The following is a 14,914-nucleotide window of genomic DNA, read 5'->3' on the forward strand; positions in this document are numbered from 1 at the left end:
TTGGGTAAAAACCTTGTTGTTAGGGTGTTATGGGGATTGCTCAAAAAAGTACAAAGAGAGAGACTGAGGAACAGGATGAAGGCAGGCCTAAAGACTGTGAGGATGAGCACATCAGTCAGAGGGAGGATGTTCTAGACTAGAGCAAGCGAGAGAGGACAGAAGAAAGGGACAGGGCAGAGGAGGAGCAGGCAGCTATCTGAGGCAGCTGTGGACACAACTGGACCGTATGCTGATTGAACCAGATTTAGGATTTTTAGAGACCTTAGAGAAAAAGGGATGCTCAGATCTGAGGGACACACATGTTTCTTCTTCATGATGAAGTGATGAAACGATCAGTAAGAGTAAGAACCACTGTTAGACTTTTTCTTCATATTAGTTTGAGAGCGCTGTATGTAGCAAACGTTAAATGTTTAGTGTTGTGTTCAGAGGGAGATTTCTGCAGAGTAGTTTCTGTTCAGCAAATGTGTAATTTAGCACAAGTATGTAGAGAATCCTGTAAGAAAAGGATATAATTGTCAGATTGTGGTGAGGTCATTTCCTGACCCGTCTGCTTTTATGATGGCTTATCTGGAGAGACGCTTTGTTTTTGCTCTCTTTTTTTCTTCTCTTGTGGATCTTTCTCAATGAAATGTGGTGTAAAAGGATCCAGACAAAACAGAAAAAGAGGCAAAAAAACCCACACATAAGGAATCCCATTCTTCATTTTCTTTACTTGTCTCAGCTTCAGTGTCTTTAAATAACAGATAAACACGCACAATTTTAGTGTCATTAAATACATTATATTGCATATGTGCATTAATTACATTGCAATACATGTAATACATATTATATTAATAATAATCACTACTATTAATAATAATCACTGTATTCTCCATGTATTTGCTGTTTTATGCTTTATTGAGACCAATAGCTAGCTATAATTTTTACGAATAAATCTGAACATGAACGTGTGTGAAGTCAAAATTGATTAATAACTGTTGAAGAATCATGTCATTGTTTGTTTTCAGAAATCGAGGCAAAGGAGGCATGTGACTGGCTGAGGGCAGCGGGATTCCCACAGTATGCCCAACTTTATGAGGGTAAGAAATGGGATTCATATCTATAAACATACACACAGATGTCAAATAATCGCTGGTTGATTCGTTGGCCTCAACAAACGTCTGCAGTGTGGCTGCAGCTGTGAGGTTAAGTGACGGTAAAAAATCAGGAATGTGGTAGGACGAGAGAGAAGAGATTTGACTGTTGCTTTGAGCCTGAGATCACACCTATCCCATCCCACCTCAGCTGGGCGGACCGAAGCCAAGCAGTGATCAGCTGAATTATTCTTGATTTTCCGTTTCAGACATATGGAATAAAAAACGCATTTACACAGCTGTGCGCTCCATTTGTCAGCACATTTTTTTTCCTCCCTCTCTTTATCTTTTCTAGTCATTTTAGGGCCGTGGCGAGCTATTTGCAGGCAAGAGTTTCTATCCAAAGGGAGGAAGAGGTCATGGGAAAAAGTCTTCATTATCACTGCCGGGAAAATACAGGCCTTTGCCTCAGTCTTCCACCCAGGCCAGCAGAGGGGTCAAGAGGATACTATTCTCTCTGCTGCTCTCTCTCTGTTCCCCTGACTCCTCCTTATGATACTTTACGTCAATGAGTGATAAAATGTCAACAATTCTATATTTAATTCCGTGTAAATTCAGAGCTTGGCTCTCATGAGAAAATCATAAAATGGAAGAAGCTCCGTTTGGCCTTGTGAGGTCATTATGCTGTTATGACCTAAATGGAGAACTCCCAGATTCCAATGGGAAAACACCTTAGTGCACATCTTTATCAGTTTTTTCTTCTAATGCTAATTATTTGAATTTGTTTGAGTCGAATCGAGGGAGTTATCTGGTTCACCTCTGGTTCAGTTTCAGAGCCAGTCTGCTGTGTGTAATGTAATCAGTGAAGGATTGCGTTTGATTATAAGAGTTACACCACAGCTGCTGTGGGTCTGTGTGATCCCCTGCAGAACCTCCGCAGATGTCTGGATAGATGAACTGAGAGACTTTTAGCCAGTTATCTCTCTGTTTTGTATTAATCACTTTCCATTTTAATTTGTGTTTTGTGTTTTTGATTAGCTTTATATGTCTTTGTGTGAAAATATCAATAAATAACATGCACTTGATCGATATGTGAACTTTCGTGATCACTCACTCTGAATATATTGGTTACATTAAACTTTTTCAACTGGATAGAGGAGTGATCTGTTTTCTGTCTCTGTCTACAGATTCCCAGTTTCCCATTGAAATATCTTCAGTCAAGAGCGACCATGACTTTCTCGACAAAGACCTTGTGGAGCCTCTTTGCCGGTAAATTTCCAAATTTCTAGATTAGGATTATCTGGATATTTTGAGATTCTTTAGATCGAGAGTCTTGCAGTCTACAGGATGGAACTTGATCTTTACTTAAAATGACAGCTGTGAAAATCAAAGGCCTTACTGTCAATCACTTGTACTCTGAAGGCCATGTAGTTCTTTTTATTTATATTGCACAATGCTGAACAATATGAAAACATTAAGAACAACATGAAATGAAATTTTTCCTATTTACTTTTGTATTTAATTTCGCTGGTCTTATTGTGCATATGTTACATTGATGCAATAGCGCTCTTTGCCTCTAAAGTAACTCTTCTTTCACAATGCCACATGTCAATTTGTCATTTTTGAGAGAAAAAAATATTTATTTATTTTATTTTATTTATTTATTTATTTTTTAGACTACGTATCTGTTCCATTTTTTTCTCATGAGCTTATTGTCACAACAGAATGTGAACTGTGGACATGCTTTTCTCCAAAAATCATTTTGAGAAAATAGTTTTTATTTTATTTTGTGTATTATGTGATCTATGTGAGAATATATATATATTCTCTATATATATTATAGAAAAACGCAAAAGCTTTTTTTTCTTTTTTCTTTTAATGAGCAAATATGTTTCAGAAACTTCAGCAGTTCTTTTTAAGACCAGTACACAACCAGACCAAACCCTATTATTGCCCCCCCATCCTGCATGTACAAGTACGAGAAAACTCAGTGACGCTGGCCCAGTGGCGACCCCACCTCTGTAGCTGTCTGACCCATGTCCTCCATAAAGTCTGTCCCCTTCCCCGTCGCTTTGATCCCTAATGCAGGCCCTGTGGAGTCCGCTCTGATGTCCCTCTCAAAGGCCTGAGGGGGGTTTGGGGCTGCCAGTATAGGCTACTAACAGATGGCTGTGTGTGTTTATGTGAAACGAGGCCCGGGGTTTGAGGCGTTGAGGGTTTCTAGCAGGTTGTCTCCCTGTCTAATACCTATAATGACAGCATTAGTGAGATCTGACAGCTTTACTGTCAGAGAATACACACACTGCTCTTAAGGACGCTGTCTTCTGGCATGATAATGGCATTTTATTATCACGCCACAGACATGATATTTACACACATTTATGTGGCCATCTGGGCCCGGGATGTTTAATTAGAGAATCTTGATTGAAAAATTGTGTCGGTCGGCAGACAGCTGTTTAACCACGCTGATGTCACGATGGAACATTGTAATGTGTCAAAAACAACAGGTCTGGTTTTATAGGTGAAATAATAGCTTGTTTGTGTCTGGAATTGATATAAAGTGAGGGGTCTGCAGTGTCTTGTAGAGTAAAGTAGTTGTGTGTGTGTAAAAAGGGGTGGAGAAAAACTCTTCAGGGGTGAAGATCAGTCAGATGAGAACGTTAAAGGGCGCTGTAGGGTTAGATCAAAGAGGAGGTGGACGAGAAGGTGGATTGCCCACTCTCTCGCTCTCTTTATCCCTCTGTTTTTCCTTCTGCAGTCCCGTCAGAGTCTCATTCATTCATGGCCATGTCTTGAAAGAGATTAGAACCTACGTCTGCCAAGCCGTCCCGTCACACTTTCCATCAGCCAATCAGGACACAGATAGTGAGAGTTTCTTGAAATCTATACCTGCACGTAGAGAGGCAAGCAGAGGTTAGACGAGTGTAGGATCTACAGTGGATTGTCTCTCTCTCTCTCTCTCTGTGGCTGTATGGTTCCATTGTGGTGGAGATGAGAGTGACGGATACACCAGTGACCGTGTCTTCTCTCTTCCAGTCGACTCAACACTCTGAACAAGTGTGCCTCCATGAAACTGGACGTGAGCCTCCCCAAGAAGAAAGTAAGTGGCTGTCCTTTTTTTAAAATTAATTAATTATTGTTATTATTATTATTATTTTATTTTTAATTTTTTTTACTTTTAGTTTTACTGGCCCCCAAGCTTTTGAAAAGTGATGTATACGATGATTTTAAGTTGTGAAGATTTTAATCAGAAAAAGATGTCATTACTTGTATTACACTGTATTTTTAAAAACATTCCACATTTCAGTAATGAGAATTTTGGAGAGAATGTCCTTCATTGTCATGAAAATGATGTCACAATGCAAGAATTCTTTGTCTTTATGCAAAATAAATGTTTAAATTCTGAAAAAAACAGTAATACTGTGAACAAGATTCACAAGATTCACATATTTGTTTTAAATGCAAAATAAAATTAAATATCTGATCTATTAAATAATATATAAAATTATAATGTTTTACTGTTATTACAGTGGCTCCCGTTTATAGTGCATTTAATTATTTTTATTTTTTAAGTATTTTAAAGTATAAAAATCTGTCTTTAGATTAAATCTGTCTGTCTGGGTTTTTAAAATGGATTATTTGGTATATGAACTGCTTATAACAAAGCAGATTATATAATAAGAGCAGTCACTGGAATTGATGTTGGCTTTCAGTGCGTCGGTTTAATCTTCAGTCGAGACTATTGACTGTTTATTCAGGGGTTGTATTTCAGCCTAATTATGATTGTAAGCTGTGAATCTCATTCAGTAGGTCATTTCTGACGCTTTTGCTTTTTCTGACGTCTCAGGCATGTGAAAGGGCTGTTTGGGTGTTGCTGTCTTTAACACAACCTGACGGTGATTTGATACCTGTTATGTTCAAGTCCTCTTGTTTGGATGATATTTGAGAATTCCCCAAACCAGCTAGTATGACTTAGGGGATGTTTTTGAAATAATCTCCTGACATTTTTCAAATGCCATGAGCCTCTTTTGACATCATCACTGTTACTCAATTTAAACGTATGAGGTCTGTGTTATTTTGAACAGAATGTGTTGTGCAGGTATATACAGTGTTAAGAGGGTGTCAGAGCCCTTTACAGCTCTTTTCTGTGCTGGCTGTGTGAGCTCACATGCCTGGGCTTTACTAACTATAAAACATATTGTTAACATCTGTACAAAGAAGCCTTAATATCCCATGATTTCCATCATGACATTAATCACACACACAAAAAATGCTGATTTTCATAAATATATATAATGGAGAAAGACAGATTATTCAAAAACTGAATTTTTATTAACTGGGAAAAAAGTTTGCCACAGTGTTGCTGTGTGGTTGCACACTGGCCCTAGTCAAAAGAGCCCTTCCCCAAATCTTAATGATATCTCTCTATGGGATCATTCACCCATTTTATCGACCACTGAGTGATCATTACAAGTCAGTTTTTAGTTATACTTCAAAATATGGACTATATTCTATATGCCTTTAATTTGGGAGCTGAAACAATCCCAAAATCATGTCAAACTAATTCTAATCCTGTGCATTTTTGGTGCATGCAGAGTGAGGACTCTGATGAGGAGGACCTGTTGGCCATCAGTAATAGATGGACGTTTGAGTGGAACAGTCGGCGCTGGTCACGTCTGCAAGACATCAATTACCTCCTGGGTAGAGCGGAGGAGCGGAGCCCCTCTGAGGTGGGTGAGGGTCTGCGGACCACCGTGAGCAGCGAGAGCATTCTGACAGACATCAGCGAGCCGGAGATCTGCTCCCTGCACAGCGAAGACTCCTTGGCCGCCATGCCTGGCTCTGCCTCGCTCACCCCCCTGCACTTGCCCAGAGAGCTGCCTCATTACGGTTCACTTCCTGCCAAGAGCAGGCGACGTGGACGCACACGCGCCAAAGACTTCCTGAGGAGGATGGAAACGCTGGGTCGGACGTGGGGGCCATCAATGGGTCGTTCAGAGAGGCGCTCTTTGGTTATCAGTGGCCCAGTTCTGCAAAGCGAGCCAGAGGCGCTAAAGACTCTACGATGTGTTCAAATTTTAAACAGCGGGCCTCTAAATGCTGAAAACATGCCACCTGCTAACAACTGCCTAAATTCGCTGACCAACAGTGAGGCTAGCAACCAATCGGAAACCAGCGTTAGTGCCGAAAGCACACCGAACATGAAGGGATGCGTCTCAAAGTTGTATCCTCCAGGTAAACGTGCAGGAGTCTACCTAGAGGACATCGATGTTCTCGCCGGCGCTCCCCAAAGGAGGAGACCGGTCGAGCAAAGACGCAAAAATGAGTTTCGCTCCTATGACGAGCTATTGGTGCACATCCCAAAAGATCACAAACCTGGTACCTTCCCTAAAGCGCTATCAATCGAGAGTCTGACGCCAGCCAGTAAGGAACATGGAAACTGGAAGCTTCTGGATTCAGAGCCGCAGCCCTTCAAGTGCAGGAAAGTTGGCGGAAGGGAACTCCGGCCCGTAACGCGCTGCTGCCCACGAGGCAGCAGGATCAGTGTGTACGATAACGTACCGGGCTCACACCTGTACGCGAGCACGGGGGACTTACTGGACCTTGAGAAGGAGGATATATTCCCACATTTGGATGACATTCTGCAGCATGTGAATGGGCTGCAGCAGATCGTGGACCACTGGTCCAAAAACGTCTTGCCGGAGAGTGAAGGGGAGGGGGATGGCGGTAGGGGGCTGGACCAAAGGGTTATTGATGGCCAGTCTTCCAGTCAGATCACACTGGACTTTGAGGGGTCTTCTGTAATTGAAGGGTTGACCACACCGAACAACGGCAACAAGGATGGGGTTTCGTTAAATGAAACGGACACCTCTAGCACCAGAGAGAGAAGGGACTCGGGGGTGGGGGCTTCTCTGACACGACCACGGTGAGACCTCAGGATGAATATACTGAGAGGCGCTTATTAGTGAGACTAAAATAATCACATATATGTCTTTGTGCTAGCTTGAATTTTTATTTACACTTTAGCGAGCATTAAATGAACTTTTCATAATTAGATTATCATGAATATTCATGTTGTTGTATTTCTAGCCTTAGATGGCCCAGCTTCAGGATGTCAAACCTCCTGAGCCAATCAGGAATCTCGCTACAGATATCCAGCCAATCAGTGGGCCAGCTTAGCTTGCTGCAGAAGTTCTCTTTATTGTGTCTCACCGCTATCATGGAGAAATACTCCATGTCCAACAAGCATGGGTGGACTTGGTGAGTTGCCTAATATGCTGAAAACATTCATTATCAATGTTGAAAACAGTAGTACAAGCCGTACATTTGTTAGGATTATTTGATGAATAGGAAGTTTAAAAGAACAGCATTTATTTACAATATAAATCTTTTCTAACATTATAAACATCTTTCTTGTTACTTTTGATCAATTTAATGCATCCTTGCTTAATAAATGTATTAAAATCGTACTACCCCCAGACTTTTGAATGGTATATACATACGTTGAAGCAATAAGAGGAATCAGTCATGGAAAGTCCCTTTGGGATCTGATTGGGGGATTTTTTTGTCAGTTGTTTGCTCTTATTGAATGACACACTGATAAAACTGTCTCCTCAGTTAAGTGAGTCTTGTGTTAAAACTCCAGAACTTGTGGGACAATCTCATCCTGCCATCTTCATCATAGTCCTGTCTTCAAACAATGTGCACTCTTGCATTCACACTCCTTCTTGCATTATATATATAATCAAGATTCTTGTAGCAGATCCTACATACAGTACAGTTCCTTTATGTCCATAAACTGATCTCCTCTTTTTAATACTGTGTATGTTCTTAGGTCAGTGCCAAAATTTATGAAGAGAATGAAGGGACCAGACTACAAGGATAAGATGGTATTCGGTGTTCCTCTGATTGTCCATGTCCAGCGGTACGGACACCCTCTGCCCATTAGCTTACAGCTCGCCCTGCGCTTTTTAAGGAGCCAGTGTTTGGACCAGGTACACAGTTTAGTTCACATTTGCAAGACTGATTATAAGGTTCATTCTAAGTTAGGTCAGAGTCAAAGTTATTCCAAACTCATTAAAAAACTTGATGTCCAGCCACTGCTCCGTTTCTAAAGACAGATAAGCCACACAAACCCCAATAGTGTTTGTTTTTCTGTTTTTCTTCCCTGTGTGTTAATGTCTTAGTAATTCAATATCAAATGAATTTGCTTCATTTTGTTTTAATGGTACTTGAATCCTTATTACTATTGTTCACGTTTAGGGTTATGTTTGAAACAAATGTTTGGGTTGCGGTTATGAATGATACCTCAAATGGTGTGGCTTGTAGAGTAGAGAAGTGCTGTGTCTTTTCAAAGTGATCAGACAAGCGATTTTGGTCTGGCAGACGCAAAAAATGACTGAAAAAAGCCCATAAGTTTAAATTGAAAGAGGGACCTGAGCTATAGACCAGATTATCAATAAGACTTTGAGGTGGGATATTTTGAAGTCTCCGGTCACGTTAGCAAAATTTCACGTACAAAAAATGGTCTATTGTTGATAGTGTTGCTATGCACGAAAGCCACTCATACAGAGGTCACTTTCAAATACTTCAGCATGCGTGACCAACTTGAACTCAAGTGAAATCTTGAGAAACGTTTTGCCCGTTTTATGCACCCAGGCTTCCAAACTCAACAATCTAGAATCGCAATTTCATGTGAAAAAATAAAAATCTTATTTGCTTTTCTCCTTGTGTTTCAGGTGGGACTTTTCCGTAAATCTGGGGTAAAGTCTCGTATTCAGGCTCTGCGCCAAATGTGTGAAACTTCCCCAGAAAATGTGAACTATGAAGATCAGTCAGCGTATGACGTGGCAGACATGGTCAAACAGTTCTTCAGGGACTTGCCTGAGCCTCTCCTCATGAGCAAAATGGGCGAGACCTTCCTCCACATATACCAGTGTTAGAGCAATTTCTGTCTGTTATGAGCTTTTCTGCACGAATACTTCTTACAGTACATTCAAATAGCTAACACACCCTGTGTCTACCCAGATGTCCCTAAAGAGCAGCGCTTACAGGCTGTGCAGGCAGCTATCATGTTAATGGCCGATGAAAACCGTGAGGTCCTGCAGACACTGCTGTGCTTCCTAAATGATGTCACTTCCTCTGTTGAGGAGAACCAGATGACCCCAATGAACCTGGCGGTGTGCCTCGCTCCTTCTCTCTTCCACCTCAACATCATGAAAAATGATAATTTGTCGCCTAGGTAATGGAGTTCCGTTTTTGCACATTCCAAACATATGTGCTCTACTTAGAAAGGCTGAAACGAGTGTTTCATTATTGTATAGGAGCTATAGGATGGTATGTGTGCTTTGTCATTAGGTCTCCAAGGCCTTGAGGTGTCGTGAGAAGGCGTGAAGTGTTTTATTAACTCAACGTACAGCCAACTCCCCCATCATTGTGTTCATTAGGGAGCATTACTCGACACTGAGCAGACACCTGGCCTGAGGGCCAGAGACAGGAGGAGGTGTGGAAAAAAAATGAGGGGTAGTCTAGCTTAAACTTACCCAGACTGGCCTGAAGGGGGTGGGGGCATAGTGAAACTTATTAGATGTTTTGGATCTTCATAGAAATGTGAAGAATGTGCTGTGACAGGTGGTTTTCATTGGTTTATACATTTGCAGCTACAAAAAAATGTAAAATATTATGGATCACATGGAAGCTCATGCATATGATGTCTTTTATTGCATTTAGGTCCATTCAGAGGAAGTATGCCACTGGGCGGCCAGACCAAAAGGACCTGAATGAGAACCTTGCAGCCACTCAGGGGCTTGCGCACATGATTGCTGAGTGCAATCACCTATTTGAGGTACAAGACGCATTTTCTGTCATGTTTGGCATGAGATGTGTGTGCACTGAGAAATTGTGGTTGTTAAAACAAGTACAAAAGTTACAGCTGATTATTGCAATCACTTAAGACTTCTACAAAACATTTCAATTTTAAATTCATGCTGTTCCTTTGAAAAAAATAAAAATCTTTAAAAAAATGTGTCTGTATAACACTATATATACACGCACTATATAACCAATAGTAATAAATGTTACCAAATCAGCATTTTAGAATGATTTCTGAAGGATCATGTGATACTGAAGGCTGGAGTAATGATGCTGAAAATTCAGCTTTGCCATGACAGGAATAAATTACATTTTAAAACATATTAGAATATATTAGAACTGTTTTACTATATTTTTCATCAAATAAATGCAGCCTTGGTGAGATGAGAGACTTTCAAAAAAAATTCACTGACCCCAAACATGAATTGTAGAGTTAAATATTCTGCTGGAGCATTACTTTTAAAAACGCCAGTGTTAGAAGACAAGAGGAGACTTTTGTTGAAATCTTTTTTTTATTTGGTTTTTGCAGATTCCTCAGGAGATGGTCTCTCAGTCCAGGAACTCATACATGGAAGCTGAGCTGCTGGCGCCCTCTTTAGATGAGCTCTGTAAAAAACAGCCACAACAGGACGAGGAAGACGAAGAAGAGGAGGAAAGCATGTGTCGCTCTTATCTGGAGAGCTTGATACAGAATCTGATGAAAGAGACCAAAGACAAGACCAAGGGCTGGGTGACCAGATCAAATATTGAAAATACAGAGATATCATTCAAAAAGGTAATGATAAAGTTATTCATCCATTCATTCATTCATGTTACATGGAATATATGTTCTAAATATTTACTTTATTATAATACCCAGTATTAGTTATTTAGAATTTTTTTATAGTTATTTATATATTTATTTATTCTATTTTTTTATTTTTTTTTAATTGATTTGTTAAATCCATTTTTTAACATCTTGATTTGACATTCAGTGAATTGTTCATGAAAGTATAAGCAAATAAGTTTGGACAAATAATGCGAATATTAAAAATATAAATGGAGACACGGTTTGGGAAGTGCATGGTCACATTTATTCGAATAAGTTCGAATCCGGCTTGTGTCATTTCCCACCCCCAGTTTCCTGTCTGCTTTGACTGTCCTATCCAATAATAGACTAAAAGTCTAAAGAATATATAAAATTCTGAGAAAAGTCTGCTGTCTTTCACAGGTTGGAGACGGGACCCCCGTTGAGACGCTGGCGTGTGTCTGTAGAGGTGGAGGCTCCTCCATCTGTGGTGCTAAACCGGATACTGCGAGAGCGCCACCTCTGGGACAGTAACCTGCTGCAGTGGAAGGTTCTGGAAACTCTGGACAAGCAGACGGAGGTGTACCAGTATGAGCTGAACAACATGGCCCCTCACCCCAACAGAGAATTTGTGGTGCTCAGGCGAGTACAACAACGTGATCTGACTGTGTGTACTGTTTGATCTGTGTACCCTGGGTAGCCCATGTTTGATGCCATTAGCAAATATCCAAATGAACTGATTACACCATTATGGCTGTAACATAACAAAAACACGTGCTTCATTTGATCATCTGTAGCAAGGGCTTTTTGTGCGTCATTCAGTTCTTGTGATTCTCTGAACACCTCCTCAGCCAACACAACAGCTGGGCATTCATGGAGTATTACTGAAAGACACTCACCAAGCACTCTGAGCACTCTTCTCTGTTAGTTCAAGATAAAATGCTTTCAGCTAAGCAAATTAGACCACCCAGGTCATGCCCAAAATATCACTGTAAGACTACAGTTTAACATCACTTGACAAATACGCAGCTGTGAGGTGCAAACAGTAATGTGATCGAAGGAAAACATTTGGCTGGAATATTGCATGTTATTTGATAATTTATCAAATTTGCACTTGGCAGACTGACACTTACATCTCTTGCGTCTGTGTAGAGGATGGCAGATGCACTATGAGTGTTTGCTGTGATTTATATTGGTGGTGTTTTTTTCTGTTTAGGACGTGGAGGACAGATATGCCAAAAGGTGTGTGTGTGCTGGTGTCGGTGTCAATCGATCATGAGGAAAGCCCGCAGCTGGCTGGAGTGAGAGGAGTAATTCTGGAATCACAGTATCTGCTAGAACCGTGTGGCTCTGGGAAGTCCAGACTCACACATATATGCAGAGCTGATCTGAAGTAAGTGCATTAAAGGCAACTCTTAAAGTATACACTACTGTTCAAATGTTTGGGATCAGTAAGATTGATTTTATTTTTAAGAAATAATAGTTTTACTCAACAAGAATACATTAAATTGTTATTTCTTTCACATTAATTCTTTTGAACTTGAAAATAATTGATCAGTTTCCACAAAAATCAGCATATTAGTAAGATTTCTGAAGGATAAGGTGACAATTTGCACTAACCATGTGAAACTGCACATATTTCATTGAAAAAACACCAGTCAGTAATATTTTTAGAGCTTTACAAATGAAAACCTTTAGTGTGGTCACTATTGTGACCGGTGTTATTGTGAAAAAATATTGATATTTTTAGTATTGATAGATAATACTATATCCACAGTATATCATTTTCTATATTATTATTATTGTTTACAGTTCTTTAGTATGCCGGATATGGTTGTAATAGTTTTTAAATTGTTTGATGTTTTATTAAAACACAGTTATTCCTCTGGTTAATTAAAAATTCCTTTTTGTCAAGTGTTTCCTCAAAGCATGTGTAATGAATGCAGTACATAACTCTTAATGCTTCACTAAATGCTATATATTTGCTTGCTGTTCCAGAGGAAAGTCTCCAGAGTGGTACAACAAAGCTTTCGGACATCTCTGTGCTAGCGAGGCCTCCTGCATCCGCAACTCCTTCCAGTCTCTGGATCCCGAGGGCCCAGAGACCAAAATCTGAATGGGGCTACATGCAGTCAGGCACAAGGGAACTGGGATGTAGTTCAGCGTCAGGGCAGATGGTCACAGAAAATGAACTTTGGCGAGGAAAAGGAGGGATTCAAGAGAGAGGAAAAGAGCCAATGGAATGTTTTTATTGTTTCAAGCCCCTAAACTACAACAAACTGCCATGTCCTGTTGGTTTAATAGACCGTGGATTATTGGGATTCGTTTTAGAGTGTTTTACCCCTTATAGGGCATTTGATTTAAGTCAGTTTATTTCATATCAATTTATGCAGCTGTTCAAAACTGCCACTTTTGAAATGGCTTTTGTTGTGTGTTTCGGGGTATATGATGAGAGATGAGAAAAAATGGACAGAGAAAGTGACAGAGACAGACTCCACCGTAGCTATGGAGCCAAGCCTGTAAAAAAGTCGTAACGCTGCTTCCTGTTGTCCAGTCTTTACCGCAGCAGACAGCTTTAACTAGCACCTTTAGAGCTTCGCTTGCAACAAACAGATGTGAAAGATAAGCCACATCACGCTTATCTAAAAACAGCAGGTCTGGTTTCGTTTTACCGAGCATTTCAAGCTAAAGTACTGCATTCTCAAACCAAATATAGGTACGTTATTGTCTACATTATTTAAATCTCTATTTAGGTGTTTCATCCTCATTTGAATGAAGCTAGTGTTACAGTGACTGTATTTTTATTAACTAAGGTTGTACCCTGGTGACGTATTGATGTGAAGTATTTACAAGCCCATATTATTTCTAAATTCTGTTTTAAGAAATGTTTTGTTTATCATTACATTATTCCTTAATTTCATTGTCCCACGTAAGCAATAATTTATTCTCATGATAAATGGTACAGTATTGTGCTCTTCTAACAATGCAAAATTAATTAGTTAAGATTAAAAATCAAACAATGTTGTGAAAAAAATGCCAATGATTGTTGCAAATATGCATTATTATCATTCATTATTATTATTATTATTATTGTCATTGTTATATGTTGCTGTGTCACTCTACAATGTCTAGGACATGAATTCATCTCACTGCTTCTGAGAAGCATGCCTATTCTATTCACAAAGCTGTACATTTGTGTGTGTTTGTGTGTAAATGTGTAGATACAATCCAGGTTGTATATTTTGTACATAAATGAGGCTTATTGGCAGGTTTACCTGCTTTTATGCTCAGCCCCCCCCCCCCCCCCCCCCCCCATATCAATATTTTGCTTGAAATATCAATGCAAGCTGGTTTAATCAGATCAATGCTGTTTAGATGGGAACAGTGTATTTGGGTTTGACTTGACCTCAGCGGCCAGAGGAAGGCGATATGTCGTGGCTCATTGTTTTTGAACCGTAAACAGGGTGATTCAAGTTCCAACCATTTGGAAATGTGGAAAATAAAAACTCCAATGCAATACTGTTTCACAGTTTTCAGCATTTGTTGTGTGTGGGGTGTGTTTTTGTCATGTTCGGTTCGCATAGGAATCGTTTTGAGTCTGAACCAAAAACTGAAGTCGGTACCATGTTCGGGAGAAAATATAACGCGCTACATATAAAACATTGGTTATTATTTCATATTTTACCACCAGATGGCAGTATGGATTCGCCACAGGAGCGTGAGATGTTTGACGTCGCCTGAGGAGTACAGGTGCGTTTACTAGCAAACAACAAACTTGGATAGCAATTTAGAGGTCACATAACTGTTCATTTGCTTCTAAACAACATGGCCTGGTCTTTTATATTCTCCTGGGTGTGCAGAACCCCAGAGAGGCCCAAGGGAACTATTGATTTGAATAACAGGTCTTTATACGCAGAAGTAGCCTATGGGAGGCAGAGAGGACACTCACTGCGGGCCATACATCATCATTAGGGAGCAAAAAGCAGTGGCATGTCTTTATTTCAAAGAAGGTCAGATTTTATAAACATATCGACCATGAGCTATCCTTTGTGCTTCTCACTTCTGAAGGGTTATCTCAGATGGTGCTTTGTTTTTATCTATTTTCTACAACAATTTCTGCCCTTAATTTTGATTGGACAGCTTATAAAAAAAGCAGTATGTTAAAATCGTAGAATGCAACATT

The 14,914-nt window shown here is 39.9% G+C and overlaps 1 protein-coding gene across 1 annotated transcript in view; it reads left to right on the top strand.

Annotated features, from left to right (window-relative positions):
• Positions 1-14,269, top strand: part of stard13a (StAR related lipid transfer domain containing 13a) — a 32,015-nt gene extending 17,746 nt beyond the window's left edge. Inside the window, 14 exon segments of the mRNA XM_079411293.1 lie at positions 1,008-1,079; positions 2,261-2,342; positions 4,110-4,173; positions 5,669-6,999; positions 7,164-7,334; positions 7,909-8,068; positions 8,813-9,011; positions 9,102-9,315; positions 9,804-9,918; positions 10,474-10,719; positions 11,155-11,169; positions 11,171-11,373; positions 11,948-12,124; positions 12,730-14,269. Of these exon segments, the coding sequence (XP_079267419.1) occupies positions 1,008-1,079; positions 2,261-2,342; positions 4,110-4,173; positions 5,669-6,999; positions 7,164-7,334; positions 7,909-8,068; positions 8,813-9,011; positions 9,102-9,315; positions 9,804-9,918; positions 10,474-10,719; positions 11,155-11,169; positions 11,171-11,373; positions 11,948-12,124; positions 12,730-12,847 (3,167 nt within the window). The 3' untranslated portion in view covers positions 12,848-14,269.
• The last annotated feature ends 645 nt before the right edge of the window (positions 14,270-14,914 follow it).

The sequence above is a fragment of the Barbus barbus genome, assembly GCF_936440315.1.
Source record: "Barbus barbus genome assembly, chromosome: 47".
Lineage (NCBI taxonomy): Eukaryota > Metazoa > Chordata > Actinopteri > Cypriniformes > Cyprinidae > Barbus > Barbus barbus.